At 41.7% G+C, this 23,569-nt stretch overlaps 2 protein-coding genes across 5 annotated transcripts in view; one reads left to right on the top strand and one right to left on the bottom strand.

Annotated features, from left to right (window-relative positions):
• Positions 1-23,569, bottom strand: part of Tek (TEK receptor tyrosine kinase) — a 115,405-nt gene that overhangs the window by 29,425 nt on the left and 62,411 nt on the right. For all 4 annotated transcript variants that reach the window (XM_037202714.1, XM_028870312.2, XM_028870311.2 and 1 more), the window contains 6 exons: positions 21,567-21,695; positions 18,898-19,049; positions 12,125-12,269; positions 11,643-11,804; positions 9,294-9,428; positions 4,575-4,862 (listed from right to left, as the gene is read on the bottom strand). In XM_037202714.1, coding sequence (XP_037058609.1) covers positions 4,575-4,862; positions 9,294-9,428; positions 11,643-11,804; positions 12,125-12,269; positions 18,898-19,049; positions 21,567-21,695 — 1,011 coding nt within the window. The remainder of the gene's footprint in view (positions 1-4,574; positions 4,863-9,293; positions 9,429-11,642; positions 11,805-12,124; positions 12,270-18,897; positions 19,050-21,566; positions 21,696-23,569) is intronic.
• LOC114693773 (ATP synthase subunit ATP5MPL, mitochondrial-like) lies at positions 14,478-14,855 on the top strand. The gene is given in 2 exon segments (XM_028870315.2): positions 14,478-14,646; positions 14,648-14,855. Coding segments are annotated over 2 exon segments (183 nt in total). The 5' UTR covers positions 14,478-14,520; the 3' UTR covers positions 14,705-14,855.

The raw sequence follows: 23,569 nt of genomic DNA, 5'->3' as shown, positions 1-23,569 counted from the left end.
TAATCTGACAGGACATAGCAAACTGCTTCAATTTTTTTTTTTTTTTTTTTTTTTTTTTTCGACAGGTTTTCTGTGTAGCTTTGCGCTTTCTGAATCACTTGTAGCCAGCTGCTCGAATCACAGAGATCTGCCTGCCTCTGCCTCCCAAGTGCTGGGATTAAAGGCGTGCACCACCAACTCCCGGCCAATATTTTTATGTAGATTTTTGAGGCAAAATCTCAGGCTGGCCTCAAAGTTGCTATGTAGCTAAGAATGACCTTTAATTCCTGATCTTCCAGTCTCCACCTGTTGACTGCTAGAATTTCAGGATGGATGACCTAGTTTATGTGCCATTAGTAGTCAAACCCAGAGCTTCATGTGTGTGTGCTAGGCAAGTACTCCACCAACTGAGCTCCAGTCCTGGCACCAATGCTTTTCCATTTTAAACATTTGCTTCATGGTCTAAAATATGACCTATTTTACAAAACATTCTAAAACTATTGGATGAAGTATTCTATAAATATCTGCTAACCAACATTACATTAAATGGACAAATACTGTAGCTGGAGTTATCTCCAGTCCTGCCTGGGCCTCAGTCTCTCAGACCCAAATAAACACACACAGGCTAATATTTTTTTAAAACTGCTCGGCCATTTGCTCAGGCCTACCACTGACCAGCTCTTACACTTAAACTCAGCCCATTTCTGTTCATCTATATGTTGCCGCATATTTCGTGGCTTTACCTGTGTGCCTGTTACATGCTGCTCCTGATTCAGCCTTCCACTTCCCAGAATTCTCTCTCTCTCTTTGTCTCACCTATACTTCCTGCCTGGCTACTGGCCAATCAATGTTTTATTTATACAGAGTGATATCCACAGCACAAATACTGAATTTTTTCCTCTAAAATCAGTAGTGAGGCAAGACTGTTTGTAGATAGCATTATCTTCTACTTATAGTATCCTAAAGATCCCAAATGGAAACAGATGTGATCACCACTTTCAAACAAGTAGCAAGATAAAAAAAATAAACACACAAAACTGAGCAAGCCAGGAACTGGGCATGTAGCTCAGTTGGTAGAGAGCTCACCTAGCATGCATAAAGACCTGCATCCCATCCCAGCACTGCATAAACTGGGTGTGATGGTGCGTGCCTGAATTCCAGAACTCAGCTCAGGAGGTAGAGGCAGAAGGATCAGAAGTACAAGGTCATCTTCAGCTTTATAGCAAGAGCAAGGCCAACCTGTAATACATAAAACTGTCTCAAAACAACAACATAACTCATTATGGTCCCATATACCAATAGTGAATTTGCCAAGAAAAAAATTCCACTCATGGTAGCTTCAAATAAATGACCTAGGAATAAATCTACTCAAGAGGTGAAAAACATCTACAATGAAAACTTTGAAACACAAAGAAAGAAGTTGATGATACTACAAAATGAAAAGACCTCCCATGCTCACAGATTAGCAGTGTGAAAATGGCCATATTACCCAAAGCAGTCTATAGACACTACACAATCCTTAGAAAAAGTCTAATAACATTTATCATAGAACTAGGGAAAAAATCCACAAATGTATATGGAAGCACAAAAAGACCCCAAATAGTCACAGAGCCACAGTCACAAAAATAGCATGGTACTGGCACCAAAAACCAGACTGTGGATAAATGAACTAGAACAGAGAACTCAGAAATAAACCCACATAACTACAACCACCTAATTTATAAAACATACACTAGAGAAAAGACAGCCTCTTCAGCAAATGATGCTAAGAAAACTAGATATCCAGATATAAAAATATGAAGTTAAATTCCTATGTCTCACCCTGTGCAAAAATCAATTAAAAATGGATTAAAGACCATGTGATGCCTGATGCCAAAGAAAAACAGAAAAAAACTTCAAGATTAACTTAGGAGGATCCTAACAGCATAGAAAACCAGCATAAAAGTTGGTAAAAAGAGGAGTGTGTGAAATTTAAAGGCTTCTGTACAGCAGAGGAAGCCATTGATAGGACAAAGAGATGGGATAAGAAATAGAAGAAAGCCTTTGCTAATTACACATCTGACAGTGGACCAACATCCACAATCTGTAAAGGGTTAAAAACATTAAACATTAAGAAAACCTCACATACCAAATTGGCAAGTTGGCTAATAAAATGAGCAGGAAGCCTCGAATACCCAAATGGTAAGGAGGCTAATGAGATGAGCAGATCAAAAGAATAAATTCAAATCACCAATGAATATTTGAAAACATGTTCAGCATCCTTAGCCATCAGGAAAATGCAGATTAAAGCTCTGTTGGGATCCTACCTCACCCCAGTTAGCAGAATGGCTGCCATCAAGAAAATAAATGACAAATTCTGGTGGAAATGTAGAGAAAGAGCAACTTTTATCTACTGGGGGCAAGAGTGCAAACCTGTGCAGTTACTATGGAAATCAGGATGGTGGTTCCAAAACAGAATCTCAAAACTATCATCTAAGCTGGGTATGGTGACTCATGCCCATAATCCTAGCACTGAGGAAGCTGGGACAAGAGGATCACCATAGGTCAAACTGGGCAACGTACAATTATATATATGTATGCAAATGTCATAATAAAACTCACTATTTTATATGCTATCGAAAATAATTCATATGGGGATGGAGAGAGGGCTTAGTAGTCAAGAGCACTGGCTAATCTTCCACAAGATCTGCATTCAATTTTCAGTACCCATATGACATCTAACGACTGTGAAAACTCCAAATCGAATGCTCTCTTTGGTCTCCACAGACACTGACCACATGTGCTGGACAGACATAAATGCAGACAAAATGCCCATACATATAAAAGAAAAATAAAATCTCAAAAATTTTAAAAAATAATAATGTCATATTTATAAGAAAGAATATTATACAGATGTTTAAAAGGCATATGTTAGAGTAAAATAAATTAGAAGATATAAATCATGCTTATTCAGAAAAGGACGAAGATGTATATATATATATATATACATATATATACATACATATAAATACACTTATGACTCTACAACTGTATCTATACTAAAATGAATGGAAAGACCCATAATAAACACAATTCTGTCTGGAAACAGAGGAAAAGAAACAGAGTGGGGATAACAGTCATGGGAAATTTGTGTGTGTACATTTTGTTATTATTAAAAGTACAAATGACAAAGTGTGAGAGTTGTCCATTCTCTGTGTCATGTAAGTCCTTACACTAGTCTGTAACTTCTAACTTTCACACAATTGAATATAGATAGATAGATAGATAGATAGATAGATATAATTTATAGATAGATAGATACAAATGTGTGTATATGAAATATGAATGACTGTTCTAGTTTTTGGTTTTTGGGTTTTTTTTGTTTTTTTTTTTTTTTTTTTTTTTTTTTGTCCACTTGACACAAGCTAGATTTACCTGAGAAGAGGAGACCACAATTGAGAAAATGCTTCCAAAAGGTTGGCCTACAGGCAAGCCTGTGAGACATTTTCTTAATTAGTGTTGTTTGTGAAGGCCCAGCCTATTGTGGGTGGGGCCACATATCTGAAGAGGGGAGCATTGCTGAGCCCCTGAGGTGCATAAGAAAGCAGGCTGAGCAAGCCTAGAAGTAAGAACTATTCTCCATGGCCTCTGCTTTAGTTCCTGGCTCAAATTCCTGCCTTGGTTTCCCTTAACAGACGGCAACATAGGGTATGTAAGCCAAATAAACCCTTTCCTCTCAAGTTACTTTTGGTTGTGGTGTTTTCTCACTACAATAGAAACTCTAACTATGACAATGATGAATAATCCCTAGACACTGGCAAACAGTACAGATTTCCATGAGTCACTGGTATGAGAAAGTATTACTGAGGAAATATGGAGCTCTTTCTCCTACATGTTACTGAGCCAAGAGAAGTAGCTGCAGCAGACAGCCTTGACTCTGGGGTTGGTGAGGACCATGTAGTAGGTGGCATGGCCAATAGGTATCTCTAGCCCATCTTTCCAAGGCTTCAGATTACAAAGACACAGACCTCATTCCATGAAGCACGTTAGACTCACTGTCCAAAGACAGAGAAGTTTCAGTATTACAAAGAACCTCGGGGTTTCAAATAACCAATCTAAATACAGAAAAGCCTGGACTACAAGACATTTTTAGAGAAAAGAGGTTTTTAACTGTTCTCATAAATATTTTTAAACTCTGATAACAGTATGTTATGAAGAATTTCCAAAGCAAATTATTTTGTTTATAAAATTGAGGAAGACTCACTCATCATGAATCAGCATCCATGTATATAAAGGTATATAATAATGATAACCCTTAAAAATTGTCCTATAGCTGTTAAAGCCCCAGAGAACTTTATTATTGCTACTGATATTCTTGTTGCTAATAAACAAGTCCAGAGCAAGGACAGACAAATTGCAGCATGGTGTTGCCCAATTGCCAGTGGGCCCTCCCAGTATACTACTGAAGGACATTAAGATGATTCCATGGACACTTATTCGCTTTCATTCACATAATAAACACCCTTGGAACCTCTAAGGCCTTGTGCTAGAAGTTAGGTTCAAAGGACAGTAGGCAAATGTTGCTGAGGGAGGCAGGGGCAGCGCCAGTTACTTACTGTCACTAAGGGTCCAGGCTGTGAGGTCTTCACTCCACTCCCCCTGGGCCTTGGTGTTGACTCGAGCTCGGACAACATACTGTTCCCTGGGGCTTAAGTTGTTCAGTAGCACCGAGGTCAGGTTCCCTGGCACTTTGATGTTCTGCTGATCACTTTTTTTTTGCATGGACCTCCTCTCAACTTCGACATAAACTTCATCTTTTGAGGTTGGAAATATTGGTTGCCAGGTCAAATTTAGAGTCGTCTGGCTTTTTGGCAGGAGGCTGAGACCTCTTGGAGGAGGGAGTCCTAGAAGTCACCAAAAGATGGTTATTTTCATATTGGATGGAAGTAAAGACAGCTCCAGAGGGCATCTGCAACGAGTAATCTTGGTTTCTAGAATAACATAAAATACCCACAAGCTACCAAAACACACAAGCAAGCAGCCATGATATTTCCCCTCCTAACACAACAGTAAATCTTTGAATTAATTTTCGCATACACCTTGGGTGGTTTTAATATAGAAACACAACCTTCTTGAGAACAACTTGCAACATGAGTAAATTTTTCAAGAGCCTTAAAAATGTTTATATTCTTTGGCCTTAACACCTGACTACCAGGGATTTACCCTGAGGAAATAAATATTCCAAAGGAAGATGAAAATATCTGTGCATGGGGATGTTCACTTACAGCATTCTTATAATAGCAAATGATGCGGGAAGAGCAAATCTTCAAAATTCTTTAATGAAATGACAGTCATCCCAAGGGTTACTATAAATGAATAAGAGCAGGCGCTCAATCAAAATAGTTACAGTGTTACAGGTAATGGAAACTTCCTAAGTCAAGTCCACAACTGGAAAGGGAAGCAGAGCAACTAATAGAAACGAACACAGTGGGTTTTGTTTCATTACCATTTTGAGAGAGACATTTTCAAGCCACAAATGTCAGGTCACTTCCTCCAGGAAAGGAGAATTTCAGGTATCACACCCGCTATGTGAGGGGCTAGCCCTAACCCCATCCTGACCACATTACAGTACTAGCTATGAACACCTCTTGCCTGGCTACACTTACCCAGGATGGGGTACCAGAGAAGCTGCCAAAAGAAATAGTATGAATTTTTAAAATTAGAGACACAGGAACAGCCTGCTTCTACTTCGTAATCTGGGCAAATTCATAACCTAAGTTCACCTGTAAAATGGCACAGGCAGACTCATCTTCTAGTCACAGGAGAATAAGTGGGATAATGGTTATGAAAGAGTTTGGGAAGTCTTAGGAACTCTGTCGATATTTTTTTCCCTCCTTCCTTTCCTTTCCCATCTCATGTCCATGAATAAAGGAAGAATATGTCTACTTTTAATTAGTAACAGTAATTGATTAATAAGTTCCAAATAAAAAGTCCCTTCAAGCATGACAAGAGCCTGCCTTCCTCATCTCAGGACAGTGGCATCATCACCCCCGGGCATGGGGGGTTGGGGGTCAGGTGGGACTGATTTGCAGAGTGTGAGAACATTTTAGATCATGACAAAGCTTTCCAAATGGTGGTCACAGCACACGAATAGACAGACAGTGTGCCTGTGGTGTTAAACTCTTACATGCAATATAGCCTAATGGGACTCACATTTAAAGGAAAAAACCCAACTCTTTATGGTGTGACTTAAAAAAGGGAATTTAAAAAACACTTCCAACTCTTACCCAAAGGAAGAAGGAAGGGTCCTGAGAGCCTACCCAGCTCTAACTGTCCGTAGACTGATGAGGACTAGCAGTTGTGCACACATTTGCCTGGCATTTTGCTATAAGTCTTCTTGGCTCTATCACTAGCATCCAGGAAGATGAAGAAAGGTGCTATCTACTCCTTTTGCTAGCCTCTGGAGTTTTAATCTGAACAGAAGCCACCCTCAGCGGATGTACAGACAGTTTATAAAGCACAGGCGAGTGTCGGGAAACACTTGTAAAACTCCTCAGCCTTGGCTTTGGGTAGTGGGAGGAGCTTCAAATGCAGCCATCTCTACTTTAGCCTCCCTTTGGGGACACAGTCACCCTTCACCCAGCTTTGGCTGTTCTCTTCTCTGCAATGAGCTCGGAACATGTTCTCCTCCCCCTCTCCTGGCCTCCCAGCCTTCCCCACCTAATGAAAACAAACAGTGCCACTGCCAGATGAATCGAAAAGCCAGCATCAGCAGAATTCACTTGGTGGGAAAGGGGGACCTTCAAGAGTTCCCTTTCCACTGCCCCCAGAAGTACTTTGAAATATTCCAAGAGGTCCCTAAATGCATCCTGGCTGGAATGTATTCTGAGGACTGGATGCCGTGCCGCAGGTCTGGGGAGTTTTTTATGTTCTGTCCCATGAATACTTTCCGCTTGAGTCAGATTGTGACCTTCCTCTTTTGATGCAATACTGAACTAAGGGAGAATTAACTGCCACCTGCCTCTCAATGCAGGGTAATGACCCAGCAGGAGCCCCTTTACTCAGTCATGGAGATATCTTTATTCTCCCTACAGAGCTTGTTTGATATTTTTTTATCATGATGGGATGCCATTTCTTACTGTTACCTTAGAAGTGGCTAGAGAGTTTGCAGAGAAATGGAGGTCAGAGTCTACAGTGTAGGAGGAGAGTGGAAGTATTAAGAAAGTGAGAGGTGGTGGGGATCCTGGGAAGGGAGAAACAAGGTGTAAGGAGCTGGGAGTGGGGGTCGTGCTTGCAAGGACGACAAGCCTCAGTTGTCAGAAGCCCACGGGAGCTATTAAGATCAAGTGTCTAGGAACCAAACAGCCAAAGCTCAAGAGCTGTAACTTAGATGGTAGGCGTTGGTACACTAAGCCCTGGGATGTGAGCCTCTGCCTGACTCTGGAGCTTTGGGGCTTCAAGCTAAAAGCTTCTGTGTTTGGAAGCTATTGTAGTTTGGATGCAAACTGTCTCCAGGAAAGCTCATGTACCAGAGACTTGGCTCTCAGAGGACAGTGCTGCTTTTGGACATTCTAGAACACTGAGAAGTCAAACCTAGGTAGATGATTACCTTACTGAATTCGGGTACTGAGTAGTTTTCTGGTTGCCTGGCCCTTTCCCCTACCCTGCTCTTCATGGTCACCATAAGAGGAAGAAGATCCCTTTGCCACAGGTTCCCTCCACCAGTACGCTCTACCTACACAGATAGTGAGTGACCTTGGAGCGAATCCTCTGAAACCAGGAGCTGAAACACACCTTTCCTTCCTAAGTTGTTGTCTGGGGAATTTGTTCTGAGTGACAAGGAAGCTGATGCAGAGCTGAACAGTTCTGACCTGCTGTAGAACACAGGGCACTGTAAAGAACACACAAGAACTTGCAACTATAAACCACTCGTCAGGCGATAATAAGAGTGATTAAAGGACACAGAATGAATCAAGGGACAGGAAGAGAATAGTATAAAGGTCACTCTAGTGTTTCAGAGGAGGGCATCAAGGAGCAGGAAAGTGGAATTCAGGTTAGCATCAAGGAGTCTGCACACATCGAGAGCTCCTCCATCCACATGATGCAAGGCCAGTAGATACTAAATAACACCAGTAAAGGAAGAAATGTTCTGTAGGTGTGACTCACACCTGTACTCAGCACTGGAGAGGTTGAAGCATGAGAATTAGCACAGTTAAAGGTCTGCATGGGCTATATTGTGAATTCTAGTCCTGGACTGTAGAGTGAAGCCCTAGAGAGAGAGAGAGAGAGAGAGAGAGAGAGAGAGAGAGAGAGAGAGAGAGAGAGAGAGAGAGAGAGAGAGAGAGAGAACCTAACTATTGAACCATAACCTTCCTTCAAACCTATTGGATCAAAAATTCAGGGTAGATAGTGTTGGAGAGATAGTTCAGGGGTTAAGAGCACTGGCTTTTCCTCCAGAGGACCCAGGTTTGATTTCTAGAACCCACATGGTGGATCACAACCAGCTGTAACTCTAATCCCAGGGGATCTGATGCCCTGGGGCATCCACAGACACTGCATGAATGTATTGTGCAGACATACATGCAGGCAAAACACTCATACGCACAAAATAATAAAGTAAAATTTTAAAAGATTCTGGGAGTAGGGTCCAGCAATTTGTTTTAACAAACTCTTCAGGTGGTTCTGGTGGATACTAACGTTAGAGCCACTGACTTAACAACATCAAGGTAAACACTGAAATAAATAGCTTAGTATAGAAACCGAGGTTGAAAGGAAGCAGGGCTGGGGGAGGTGGGGGGTAGAGCAGAGGAGGACCTTTCCTCAAACAAAAGCCTTTCCTTCTATTTGATGTTTGAACTAAGGGCATGGATTACTTTGAAAAATAGAAATTATTTTTTAAAAAATAAATAAACTTGGATTTTCTGAAGCATGTTTGTGGCAAAAGCCTGGTACGGTCCCTTGGGATGGAAACAGGAAGCTGGGGGTGATATACAGAAGTCAAGGCTCAACACAGTGGCTGCTAAGTAAATCTCAAGTCCTCAGGGATGGCCTCGCCTTCCTGAAGGCTCATCTGCTTCCTCCTCTGTCCCCCTGGATGGCTACAGTCCCCCTCCCCCCTGGAGACAGAGCAGCAGTCCAGCCCAAATAAAGGATCTGTTTGGCTCGAAGTTTCGAGTCTTCCTGTCACTTTCCTACCCCGTCCACAGCAAACTCCTTCCACCTCCATCCCCACCCACCCACTCAGCCCACACCACCCTTCCTGCTCTTCCTTCCTCTTTCCCCTTCCTCCCGCTCCCACCCAGCTCAGGAATAAATGTCTGCTGGCTTCCACTGACCGACAGACGCTGTTGTGAATCGTCTCACAGGTCCAGGATGGCCTTCTCCACCCTCTCCAGGACGGGCCAGCTGCACACACAGCTCGTAGTCAGTCTGAGGCTCCAAGTAGTTGAGTGTGACAATCTCATTCATCACTGGGAAGAGAGAAAAGTCCAGAAAGCTTCAAATTGCATCCTGTTATGTTCCTTAAAACCAGAGTGGCTACTATTGCAACGGGAACTAAATAAGGTTTTTAAAAATCAGTGTCTTGGTGAAGCAGAGGTAATTCCATATTCAAGGACATACAGTTTCCAATATAAGGGGAATTAGGTCTTTGATCGGGTATGTCCAGGTTTCAGTGTACATATTAGCATGTACATTTCTAGGCTACATATACATTTCTGCTCTAGTGTTTTTTACATTTTCAATTGCAAAATTAAACCTCACAAATCTACCACATAGGATGCCAGACTTGGGAGGCTCAATTAGCATACTATAAAATGTTATTTTCACTGTTTTCAAGGACACACACTGATTGCAATCAAGCTGTCGAGAGAAAAAAGGCCCAGCAGATTTTTGTTTAATGTTACCAGACAATGGATCTCTAATAGCCATATCCTCACAATGAGGGGTTCTAGAGCCTCTTAAAAACATTTTCCACAAATAGCTTGCCTGAGCGTTTCTCTTAGCTATTTGTTTTGTCCGTTCCTTTATCTCTGTCTTTATCTCTATGGATATAGCAAAGTTCAACTTCTGATTTACCTTATGATAAATTGCTAATTGGTAAGAAAAAAGAACTATGTTTAGTAATTCTTAGAAGATCATTTTTATTATTAAAAACATATTACACACACACACACACACACACACACACACACACAACACACACACACACACACACACACACACACACACGGCCCAGCTGTTGATGTTGGAAACAGAAAATCCACAAAACAACCTTAAATCCTTGAGATTCCAAAGTTGGGCTGGATCTACACTGGAATCTGAAGAGTTCAGTAATAAATAATACTGTTGTTTTATTTGGTGTATCAAGCTCAGCTGAATTATTGAGTCAAACCCCTGTTTTTCTTACAGTATTTTTAGATTTGTTTGGTTATTTTGTGTGTGTCTAGGGGTATTTTGCCTGCATATATAAGGGTACCATGTGGGTGCCTGGTGCCCATGGAGTTCAGAAGAGTGCATCCAATCCCCTGAGACTGGAGTTACACACAAATGTGAACCACCATGTGGGTGCTGGAGATTGAACCCAGGTCCTCTCTCTGCATCAACAAAAGTGTTCTTAACCACTGAGCCAACTACCTGGCCCTCTTTTTTTTTTTTTTTTTTTTTTTAACTTTCTCAAGTGTCTACATACAATAAAACAAAGGAAGTTTAGGGAAAATGTTAGGCACAATTTGATAAAATTAGGAGTGGCAGGATCCACCTTGCCCACTAGCAGGGCAATGACAACAGTCTGCCTGCAAGATGGCCCAGTTATAACAGTATGAGCAACTGGTAAGTCTCTCTTTTTTTGAGACAGGGTTTCTCTGTGTAGCTTTGTGCCTTTCCTGGAACTCACTTGGTAGCCCAGGCAGGCCTTGAACTCACAGAGATCCACCTGCCTCTGCCTCCTGAGTGCTTAAAGGCATACACCACCACTGCCCGGATGTCTCTATTTTTAACTTACATTTTTTTTTAAATTATGGTTTTACATTATCACACAGCAAATAAAACTAATATGTGTCTTAAGATACATTTACCTTTTTCATGACATTCATAATCTTTTATTATGTGCTGCATTCTTTTTTGTCCAGAAGCAGAGAGGGATGAGCATCCCTTTTGGCCACACCCCCTCCTTTTCCCTACTCCAAGTGCAATCCTGTCTGCCACAGACTAAACTTTTCCAGGTTCAATTTTTTATAAAACCCTCTGTGTTCAGGGTCTTTGGGATGAAACAAGGTAGGAAATGAGAGGAAAGAAAATCTAGCACAGCAGAAATCATTGCTCTCAAGATCTAGGCAGATTAAGGGCCTCTACTTCTCTATCATGGCCGTGAACCTTCCTGTTCACATGGTAGAAACACTTTCCACCAGGGCCAGGCATGGTAGAGTCCTAAATTACAACTGGGGCTTCAGAGTCCTGGAAAGGAAAGCTGATACAGATAGTAGCCCTCAGTGTGGATATGTCTGTGTCCCAAAGTGCTCAGTAGCATTAGAAAGTCATTTCTGGAACTTGAATGGCCTCTACATGTACTAAAATATTCTTAATGCAGTGTGGGTTAATGTGGGTGGAAGGAGATTTTGATATACAGGGAAATCTTGTTCCTGGTTCTAGACCTCCTGCTGGTGCCTCTTGTGTCCAAACCTTACCTTGAATATGTCTCCAGGCCTCATAATGATTAACAGGTTTGTAGAGAAGTTTCTTGGATTTGATTGGTCCATCCCCAAAGTATGGTTCAGAGCTGATGTTGATGATGGCAAAGTTGTGTCCAGTGTCAATCACATTTGGGGCATGCAGGGGCTTTGGAAGAACTGAAAAAAGTTTTAGCAATCAGATTCATTCTTGAGTTGGGGGGGGCGGTTGCTAGTGTTCTCTAAGTGGTGAAAGAGGATTTGCTCCTTGGAGTTCCCTCCTGGGATTTAATCTCATGGCTAACTCTGAAATCTCTGATTTGGTTCTGCTTTCCTTACTGCTATCTACACTCAAAGATGTTTCCTTAAAATACCCATGGCCACAACCCTCCAGTGGGTTCTGATTACGTGAAGGCTTAAAATCTAAAATTTGTGCCACGACCCATAAGGCCCTATCATGGCTTCAAGAACATACCCTTGGTATGTTGAGTGAAACTTACCTTTGACAGAAATGTTGAAAGGCTTTTCCACCATCCCGGCCACTGTGTTCACACTGCAGACCCAAACTCCTGACTCAGGAGGGAAGATCTGGTGGATGGTGAATATGGCCACTGAGAAATGATCTGTATGGTTGAAGTCATTTGGCTAGAATAGTCAAACACAGAAAAACATATTGAAACTTCTTGGGATAGGTACTTAAACACAAAGGTCCATAACACATACTCCAGCTCATTGTGTAGTAGGAAGTTTTCTAGGAGAGACTGAGGAGCCAAGTACAATGCTAATATAATCACTGGCTTATTTCCAAAGCTATTGTAGCAGCCCTGAAAAGTTTACACTGGACTGGTGCCCTCCCAGATCCTGCTGTTGTATTTGTGTTTGGAAGTGTGGAATAAACACTTACCAGCAAGGAGTTTAATTCTTTTAAAAGTGCTCTGAGTAGCATTTTTTTTTCTTTTCTGGCCTAATACAGAGATAGCAGGATGGAAGGACAAAGTAGCTTCCTGCATATTTGAGGGGCTGTTGGGTATGGTGCAATGGGAAAAGACACATGGATCTGAAGACACAGGGATCCCTATTCCTTTTGTCCACTTCCTCAGTTACCTATCTAGCTCCCTATTGGTTGAACATGAGGCAGGCAAGGCTACAAAGTTATGGGACGAAAACAGCTGACTTAGATGCCCCAGCAATGGTCTCTTCACAGAGCAATACACCCAAAGAACTGTTGACTCACCAAATTGCCTTCATGGGAGCTGAGGAAGTTGGGTAATAAAGTGGCTTTAAGAGTCTCTTGCACTGGTCTCAGTGGCAAGTCTCCTACACATGGCTCCAGTTATTTGGAGTTCTCTTTTGGGGCCAGTACCAACTCTGACTGGTTGCAATGGTCTGTGAGTGCACCTCAGCAGCAGACATCCCACAGCAAAGTGTGCTTTGGACCCAACCCTATGATGCACCAGTCTTAGATGGCTGTGGGCTCCAAGGGTGACCCAGCATGGCAGCATTGATGTCTATAGAACAGCCTAACCTACTTCTCTCCCAGCCAAGGCATCACAACATAGACTATGTGCTGAGAAGAAAAAAAGAGGGAGGGAGGTGCCAAGTGATTATACAAAATAATGGGTCCTCTGCAGTGAGGCCCAGAACCATGGAGAATCCTTTGGTAATCCAGGCCCAGAAGGACAAACTCCATATGTTCTCTCTCATATGTAAGTCTTACCTTCAATTCTCGAGTTCTTTTTGCTTTACATGGAGAACTGACAGAAGCCAGGAAACTAAGAAGAGGAGTGGGGTAGTGGAACCCAGTAAAAAGAAAGCAAAGACAGGAAGTACCGAATGGTAAGATTTGAGCAGGAAGGGAGGTAGGAAGATTAGAGAAACGAGGCTTCAGGGTGAGAGAAGGTTAATAGGGAATAAAGGGAGCATAATAAAGCCATGTAGGAGATGTTGTTTGATTGTAACACCCACAAAAAAAAATCAAAACACAATTGAAAGAAGTTGCCTTGCATGACTGGACATTGCTGCCCCTGGAAACAGTGGAGTATTCACAGAGACCCCGGTCCCAAGTATGAGACACCTCCACAGGAGTGGGCCTGTGAAGGGGGCACCAGAAACTCCCAAACAACACAGCTCCTGTCAATCCTCTTGGCTGCCAATCAGAACTAGAGGGATCTGGTCACAGTACAGAAGATACCACACAGCTTGGTCCTAAGAAACTAAGTGAACAGGCTAACACTGAGCTGGAAACTTCCACCATGCTGGCTGGCATTCAAACCACTGGAGGCTGCTGAGTAGGCTGCTGGGGGAATGGGGTAAGGCATCATTGGTCTTGCCCAGAGGTGAGCCTGATGAAACATGTCTAACCTGTCAGCCAAGACATGTGCACCTGTACAGATGTGGCTTCTCTGTGATAGTAGTTTCCCTGCCTACTTCTTTTCTTATATTTATAAACAATGTTAAGTTGATAACATTTGAAAACAGATGCTTATACAAAAATATTATGAAGCCTCATTGTAACCACAAAGCAAAACACTATAGAAGACTTTGGTCAATCTAGAATTACTCGGATACCTAAACTGTACAACGACACAACAAAGTAAGAAAATTATACATCATGAGCATTCAAGAACAGTAACCATGAAGTCATCTCTTTAGATGCAAAAAAAAAACTTTGACAAAATCCAACATCCCTTATTTTAAAAGTCCTGAAGAAATTCAGAATAGAAGAAATATATACCAAAATAAAAAAGTTATACATAACAAATCTATAGTTGGTATTATATTAAATAGGGAAATCATTTCTGTTAGAATTAGGGGCAAGACGGCGGCGCCTGCGTGCTCGGTGACCTTTCCCTGTCTAGCGGGTTGTGTTGTGGCCTGTGGCCTTGGTCTTGCTGAGATGCTTCAAAGCCTTATTAAGAATGTCTGGGTCCCCATGAAACCCTACTATACCCAGGTTTACCAGGAAATTTGGATGGGAATGGGGTTAATGAGCTACATCGTTTATAAAATCAGGAAGGCTGATAAAAAGAAGTAAAGCTTTGAAAGGCTCCAGTCCTGCACCTGCCCATGGCCATCATTAACTGCTCCCTGAGTCTACTCACGATGAATCCTGTCGGCTAAACTTAAGCAAGCTGTGTTAGGTGGGAACATGGAACATCGCTGTGCACTTACCTAAGTACCATTTACAATGCGGCATTAATAAATGTATGTGAGTAGTACGAAAAAAAAAAAGAATTAGGGCAAGACAAGAATATCCCATTACTTCCCTTCTTATTCAATATAGAACTAGAAGCCTTAGCTATGGGTGAAAGGCTGTTATAATGAAAGCAGTCAAATATTGGTGAAAGACGTGGAAGGACAGCTTGTGTTCATGACTAAGAAGAACAAATACTGTTAAAAGGTTCATACTAGGCAAAGCAAACAGTGCAGTCTTTTTAGAAACACCAGTGAAATTCTTAACAGAGAAAAAAAAAACACAAACAGCAAAACCCCAGAATTTATATTTGAAAAACCAAAAAAATAACAAGACAGCAAAGTGGATGTAGAGATGGTTCAGAGGTTAAGAGCATTTATTGCTTCTTCAAACGGCAAGGGTTCAGTACACAGCACTCACATAGCAGCTCACAACCACTTATAACTCCAGTCCCAGGGCATCTGATGCCCTCTTTGGCCTCACAGAGCTCCTGTGTTGCGGGAGTATTCAATCATACTGTGAAACCCAAATTTGTGTTAATTAACTAAAATCAACCTTGGATCAAGAGGCCAAGTTAGCAACTAGTTGACAGAAAGTAATCACAGAGAACCAGAGGGTGTCTGGAAGATGATAGATACACAGGAAGTAGTAGGAAGGACTTTGAGTGGTGTGGGGGTTTTTGTTTTGATTTGTTTTGTTTGTTTTTGGTCTGGCAGAGCGGAAAGATAGTCTCAAAGATGGCAAAGAGAGGTCAGCTAGTTGCTGTTCAACCTCTCTGAGCTATCAGGTTTTCACCCTCATCTCTGACTTCCAAGTCTTCTTGGTAAATAGAATGAGAGAGATTAAAAGCTACATTTGCTGTGAGTGACAGAGCTGGTGCCTGTGGGAACAGAATTCCCACCAGGTCACAACCTGAGCAGCTGGGCCCCTGCCAGAGAGGCAGGCCAGTAACTTCGGAGACACAATTATTGGCTGAAACAGCAGTAGATTAAAATGCTGCCTCTATGACAATGAAAAAAACAATACTCCTGTGCCCATATAGTGCACCTATACCCATATACTCACACAGGCTCACACATTTATTAATCAGTTAATTGACAGCAAAGAAAAACTGAGCAAAAACAAAACAGAGGAGACCTTACAATTTCTATCTACACTGCAAAACTATAGTGATTAAAACTGCACATCATTGATATGAAATAAGAAGCGTAGACCATTCAGATAGAACAGAGCGCTGAGAAGCAGACCCCAGATACACAGAAAACTAATCTGCACAAAGTGCTAAAAATATACACTGGAACAAGGACAGTCTTCTCCGTAAGTGACACTAGGAAAATGGCATGTTCACAGTCTATAGGACTGGACCGCAACCTCACCACATCCCAAACGGGAACTATGGGGAAACACTCAGGACATTAGCATGGACTAGGAATTTTTAGATTAGGACCATCCACAATTAAGGTGTGTCTTCTCACATCAAACAAATGATAGCTCATGATGGTGAGGATATGGAATAAGGGAACACTCATCCATTGCTGGTGGAGTTACAGCTACAAGTCACTATGGAAATCAGTGTGGTGGTTCCTCAAGAAGCTGGGAATAGAGCTACTTCAAGATCTTGGGCATATATCCAAAGGATGCTCCATTTTACCACAGATATTTGCTCATCCATGTTTATTGCTGCTCTATTCATAATAGACAGAAATTGGAAATATCATAAATGTCCTTCAACAGAATATATAAAGAAAATGGGAGATATTTACACAATAGATGTTACTTAGCTGGTAAAAGAAAAATGAAATTCACAGGTAAATGGATGGAGCTAGAAAAAAAATCATCCTGAATGAGATAACTCAGATCCAAAAAGACAAATGGGGTATGTATTCTCTTATATGTGAATGTTAGATATTAAATCTTCTATAAGGAGGCTATAATCCATATAACCACAGATATTGGGTATAAAGTAAGGGACTAGAGGGGAGGGAAGAAACTCCTAAAGTAGAATAAATAGCATATCTAGTTATGGAGAAATAGGTAGGAGATTGTATTAGACGATCAAATGGAGAGGGAGAGGTAAGAGTCATCTTAGGAATCATATGGAAACCTACTACAGTAGAAGATTGCTAAAATATATACATATATACATATGAAAAAACTTTGAATGGAATCACCAAATCATGGGGGAGACAAAGGATCAACTAGATATCTCTTATCACCAAGTGAAACCTCCAGTGCCAGAATTAGGCTACATCTAATCAAGTTGTTGTTCAAAGAGGTCTCATGGAAACCTCCCAAATAACCCAGGCTATTGCCATGACTATTTGTTGCTCTCCATGAATTAATGGTAAGGTCCTATTGATGAAGACAATACCTACATTACTCACCAAGCACTGAAACATCCAGCTGGTACCTACCCAGAGTCTTCACCCCTATTGACGAGTGTTCATGGATTTAAGGCCCACTCCATGAGATGAAACCCACACCGAACACTGCTCAGATGGTCATGAACCTAAGACTAGATAGGCCTGAGATGGATGTCCATCCACAGAGAGACAGTGAGAGAGAGAGGAGACAGTGAGAGAGAGGAGACAGTGAGAGAGAGAAGAGATGGGGGTGTGGGTAGGGTGAGGGAGACTAGATAAACCTAGAGGAAAACCAAATACCACTGTTCTGCCAGCAATAAAATGACTCCTAACAACATTTTGTTACACTCATAAATCAGTGTCTCACTCAGCCAACAACAGATCCTCCCATAGCAGATGGAAACAAATACAGAGACTCACAACTGGACAATATGCGGAGAGTGAGAGACATTGGAACACTAAGTTCTAAATGCAATGTCTTCATCAAAACCCTCCACTCAGGGCCCAGGAAGCAATGTGGAAGAGGAGGCAAAAAGATGGTAAGATCCAGTGGGGATGGAAGACACCAAGCAAACAATGTCTTCCAGACACAACAGGACCAATGCACATATAAACTCACAGACACTGTAGCAGCATGTACATGTCCAAGACAGATGGGGTCTCAGTGCTGAGATGGGAAGTGGACACAGTCTTCCATTCCTAAACTAGAAGCTATCACCATTTGACAACCACTTTCAAAGAAAAAATTTGTTTTCTCTGATGGAGTCTTACTGGATACACAAACCACACTTAAGGGAGGCTCCATGACCAACAATAGAAGGCCAAGACAAATTGAACTCAGCGATACTTTTTGGAAAGATTTTGCTCATAATGATTTTTTTGTTTTTTGTTTTTTGTTTTTAACCTAACTTGTCTTTTGCTTGTCTATTATGGTTTCTGATTTTGGGTTTTTATGGTTTTTTGTGTGGTTGCATGTGTGTGTCTATGAACGGGTATGTGTTTCTTATGTTTTTTCTTTGTTTTCTCCCTCTGTTTGTTGTGTTTTATTCTGAATTGTTTGTTTATTGGCCTGTTTGTTTTCTAAAGAGAGAGAGAAAGAAGGCATGGAGTTGGATGTGTGGTGAGATGGAGAGGATCTGGAAGGAGATAAGGGAGGGGAAACCATGATCAGAATATATTGTATGAAAAAATTATTTTCAATTAAAAAATTCCTCATGTCTGGGATGGGCATAGAGCATTGGTAGAGACCCTCCCTAGGCTCAGGCCTTAGTACTATAACAAAATCTGTGTCATGGCAGCACAGGAATGTTACTGATTCATGGGCTTCACTGTCCCTATGTGGCGCCTAGGCCACCTTGCTCTTCCTCATGTAGGATTTAGAAACATGGAGAGAATGTGAGGGCAGGTCCTTGCACAGCCTGACCTGAACTCAGCTCACCACACACAGGCAGACAATTTTGCAGGATGGGGACTCTCCTTGGCACAACCCCAGTGTGATGGCACACTCCCAGTCTGGCACTGCAGTACCATGCATCCAGAGGAAGTTAGTGCGAGTGAGTCAGTTCTACACCCCCAGGAGCATGGTGCTTTATCAAGCTGCCCACACACCAGCCAGGGAGCGGTTAAGGCTCGGAGTGAAATCCAGCTTTCAAAGACAGACCACCATGTTGAAAGCATCTTCCGGTGCTAAGCAGGCATACTGAGGCACGGCTCTTACTTGGAGCACGGTCCCATCCGGCTTCACCAGGGTCATTTCTTCACCGGTAGGTAGCGGCCAGCCAGAGGCTTTGCAGATGGGGTTAAACTTTCCACTGTTGACTTCTATGTGATCTGGCAAATCCTCTATCTGTGGAGTCATCCTCGGCCTGCCTAAATTAAAAAATATATATATATTAGAATCATGCAGTCCAATCTTCAACGTAACAGCAATAACTGCTCTAAAGACACTCCACTGTAGATGAATTCATCTTGACAAGATTTACAGTCACCTGGGAGATGGCTCTATGAGCCTATCTGCAGGAGATCATCTTGAATAGGCTGAGGTGGGAAGACACACTAACTCTGAGTGGTACTGTTCCTGCTGAGGATCCTGAACTGGTGAAATCAAACCGATGTTCCCTGTGTCTTGACTCTGGGTTCAATGTCACCCCCTCCCACTTCAGCTTCTGCTGCCTTGGCCACCATGTTGGGGATGTACCTTGAACTTTGAGCCAACATAAAACCTTTTTTCTCTTAAATTGCTTTTGTCTGAATATTTTATCATAGCAATGGGGGAAAAAACGAAGACCTACTCTATTCGAGAACTTTATAACTATTTTGTTTTATCATTGCATAGTGAACTTGAGGGCACATTTGTCATCTCCACTTTGTAGAAGAAGGAACTCGACCTCAAAACCTAGGCTCAAGCTCAGGTCTTCCTGAAGCCAAAATGCAGTCTTTTTCCATGGTGCTGTGCTCCCTCAGTGGACTTGGAAAGAGAGGAAGAGTCTCAATATTAAAATGGTCATTGTAGCCACATACTCCCCCAGACCTAGCTTTCAGTCCCCACCTTGCTTTTTAAAGTGTACCATTACAAAGTAAATAAATAAATAAATACATAAATACATAAATAAACAAACAGTTTCTCAGCTCAGGAGAGCGCCTCATAATGGTGCTGGTCAACAACATGATCCTCAATGTGGAAGTATGAGGGCTCTTTCACTGTTTGGGAAGTCTGTAAGTGACATGTAAATAATAAGAACAGAGTGATTTAAATTATATACAATCACAAAATCGACATGAGATAAACTCCCCTAAAGTAATCTCTAGCCAGTCAAATAAAAAATGGTGCTGCCAATATTGAATGAGGAAAACAGTTCCCTGGTACTAACAAAAGCAATGGAACCAGGACCCCATGTGTCTACTACCTGCACCATGGAAAATTAATTAACTTTTAATTAAAGTATAGGGTCTTTGACAGAAAAAAAAAAACCTCTAATTATCTTAATTAAATACAGAAGCAGATAAAATTATTGGATTCTGGATTAAGTGTGTCTCCCAAAGTTATGTGTCGTGGTAATTTGACCTTTAGTGAGGTGATATTATTTAAAAAGGAGTAAAAGCTTTCGTAGGTGAGACCTGTATGCAAGGCGACCAGGTCACTGGGGCCATTCCCTCAGGCAGGAGCACAGCTAGCTAGTTCACTCAAAAGTAGATTAGTATAAAAGGAGTAACCTGGGTCCTTGAATCCCTTGGGCTTGCTGTTACATCATGTGACCTCACTTGCAGGCAATCTTACCGACTTTCTTGGGCATTTTGCCACAAGGACAAAAAGCCAAGCCAGCTAGCTGCCTTATTCTGAGCAAAGATTGAATTAAAAAATGTATCTCTTTCTAAATCACATTTACACTAGTAAAATGTGTTACATGCTTTTTGTTTCTAATGTTTTTATGTGTGTGGGTGTTTTGTCTGTGTCTGTGGAGGCCAAAAGAGGACATTGGGTCCCTTGGAGCTCAAGTGACAGATTGTTGTGAGCTACCATGTGGATGCTGGGAACTGAACTTGGGTCCTCTAGAAGAGCAGCCAGTGTTCTTATCTGCTGAACCATTTCTCCAGCCCCTCATCTCTAATTTTTTACAAGCCATAAAAGCATATTTCTTCAAATATCACAAAATTACATTTGGGCATGAGTTAGCAACCTTTTCCTCTACAGAGAACAAACACTTTCAGCTGTATCAGCTTTGTTCTCTATGGTAACTCAACACGTGCCAAAGAGCAAAGAAGCAGGCACAGTCTGCACTTTCCAAAGGAATGGCTATGGCTGCACTTAGGTGAAATTTACATATGGCAGGCAGGGAAAGGAAAGGAAATGCTCATGCACACAGCATGGGTACACCTCAAAAAAGCCTTGGTAAGTGAGGGAAGCATTTCCTTCATCCTCCTTTCCAAGTATTCTTTGTCCAAGTCCCCCCAAAGCAGTTGTTACCCTGTTATTCAGATCTATGACTAGTCTGGTCTTCCAGAAAGGGATCAGAACAGTCAGTTGAAGATCTCAGCCAGCATTTGGTTTACTCAGAGTAGAAAGAAACAAAGGTAGTCTGAGGATCCTATGTTGGTTTGAATGAGAATGAAGCCCATGGGCTTAGGAATTTAAATATTTAGTCCCCAGTTGGTGAAACTATTTGAGAAGGATTCGGCAATATGGCCTTGTTGGAAGAGATGAGTCACTAGAGATGGTTTTGAAGTTTTTAAAAGCCTCTGGGCCATCTTCAGTGTGTATTCTGCTTCCTACTTGTTCATGTAAGAAATAGTTAGAGGATGTTAGGATGCCAGGGCAAGGACTACACCAGCAGGGCTCTCCTCTGACCTGCTGACTGTGACCCTGACCACAGTGTTACCTTGCTTTACCTTCTTTCTCACACTGTAGCCCTTGCCATCCTTGAGAGCAGAGGCAGCCTTGGAACCGGTCACACCTCTCAGCATTGCTGCACCGGCACCTGAGCTTACAGTCTGGTCCATAGTAACCAGGTGGACATGCTGGAAACAAAGATGTCATAAAGCAATGTTAGTGGAGAGGAAGAAAGGAAACTAAGCCTCTCAATGGCTAGTTTTGATGTCCTTCCACACTGTCAACTTTGCTGATTTATAAACAGTAGTGTGCCATTTGTGAGCTTTACTGAGATTTAAAAGCTAAGCAATTTTGCTCCTAGAGAATTCAGTAATTTTCTAACAGGACACACTTCTAAATACAATATTCAGAAAATGATTACATGAAATCACCAGAGAGGGTATGTGGGGCAGAGGAAACCAGGGGACTTCTAAAGGGGTTTAAAATTTAGAAATGGTGTGTTTCTCATTTTTCAGCTTTTTGCTTAAGTGTTGGGAACAATTGACACCATGTAAGAGGATAAAACACACACACACACACACACACACACACACAAATCTGTTGTTTCATTGGCTTGACAAATTGGAGGAGAGAGTTAGAGAAATCAGTAGCTGAAGAGAGAAAGGAAACTGGAAATAGTGAGTTGGAAAGAAAACTCAGATCTTTGGCTAACCCTTGAACCACGCATGCTCAGCATACCAGGAGAAGCCCAGGTAAAGATGAAAGAACTGAATAGAGTTTGACCTGATGACTAAGAGTCACAGCCTGTAGCTTAAGTCCTACCAAGTTAGTTGCCTAGTAAAATAACAAAGTGAGCATACCCACTAAGGGACATATCATGCTCCAGAATCCCCTCAATGTAATATTAGGTGCTCATAGTAACATTTCAAATTACTCAACATGAGAGGCAATAGAGAACTGTGTTCAATTAAAAAAAAAGAAAAGAAAAAGAAAGAAAAACTCAATAGCAACTAACTGCAAGGAACTAATATTAGAAAGAGAAGACACGATTTTCAAATCAAGTATAAATAATTATGTTCAGTGAGGTCAAAGATAGTACATCCACAGCAATGAGAAATTTCAGCAGAGAAATATAAAAATATCCCACCCCCCCAAAAAAATCTACAATGGGAAAACTACAGTGATTATTAATCTCAACTGTCAACTTGATGAGATCTAGAACACCTGAGAAATGAGCCACTCTGGGCATGCCTGTGAGGGAATGTGTTGATAAGGTTAACTGAAGGACAAAGGCCTGCCAATTGTGGCTGGCCCCATCCTAGGAGCTAGGATCCAGGGATACATAAAAACGAGCCAGTAAGCTGAGCAAAGGCATCATAACTGTCTGCTTTCTGACTGCTGCTTCGAGCTCCTGCTAACTTGATGGCCCCACCATATGGAATGTACTCTTGAATTACAAGCCAGAACAAACCCTTTACTTTTTCAGCTGCTTTTCTTAGGGTATTTTTTTTTTCTAAACAGCAATAGAAAAGCAACTAGACAATTCCTGTATCTAAAATACAAGAAATTCTGTGTGAACTCAGAAACAGAGTGGAGACAGAAAAAGAAAACATCAGGTCTGAAGCTATACCCACAGACATTCAGCCTGAAGAAAAGGAAAAAAGGGATGGAAGCAATGATCAGGGCCCTCGTGATGGGTGATATTGCTCTGTATGCTGTGAATGTGTTGCTCCGATTGGCTGGTAAATAAAATGCTGATTGGCCAGTAGCCAGGCAAGAAGTATAGGTGGGATAAGCAGACAAGGAGAATTCTGGGAAGAGGAAGGTTGAGTCAGGAGTCGCCAGCCAGACATAGAGGAAGCAAGATGACAAGGCAGAACTGAGAAAAAGTACCAAGTCACATGGATAAACATAAATAAAACTTATGGGTTAATTTAAGTGTAGGAGCTAGTCAGTAATAAGTCTGAGCTAATGGCCTCTGTGTGATTATTTTATAAAAGGCTGCAGGACTGTGGGTGAGAGATTTGTCCCGACTACGGGCCAGGCAGGACACAGAAAAACT

This window comes from Peromyscus leucopus, chromosome 2, assembly GCF_004664715.2.
Source record: "Peromyscus leucopus breed LL Stock chromosome 2, UCI_PerLeu_2.1, whole genome shotgun sequence".
NCBI classification, from domain to species: Eukaryota; Metazoa; Chordata; class Mammalia; order Rodentia; family Cricetidae; genus Peromyscus; species Peromyscus leucopus.
Note: the sequence above shows the minus strand (reverse complement) of the source record. Positions and strands in the feature narration are given on the sequence as shown.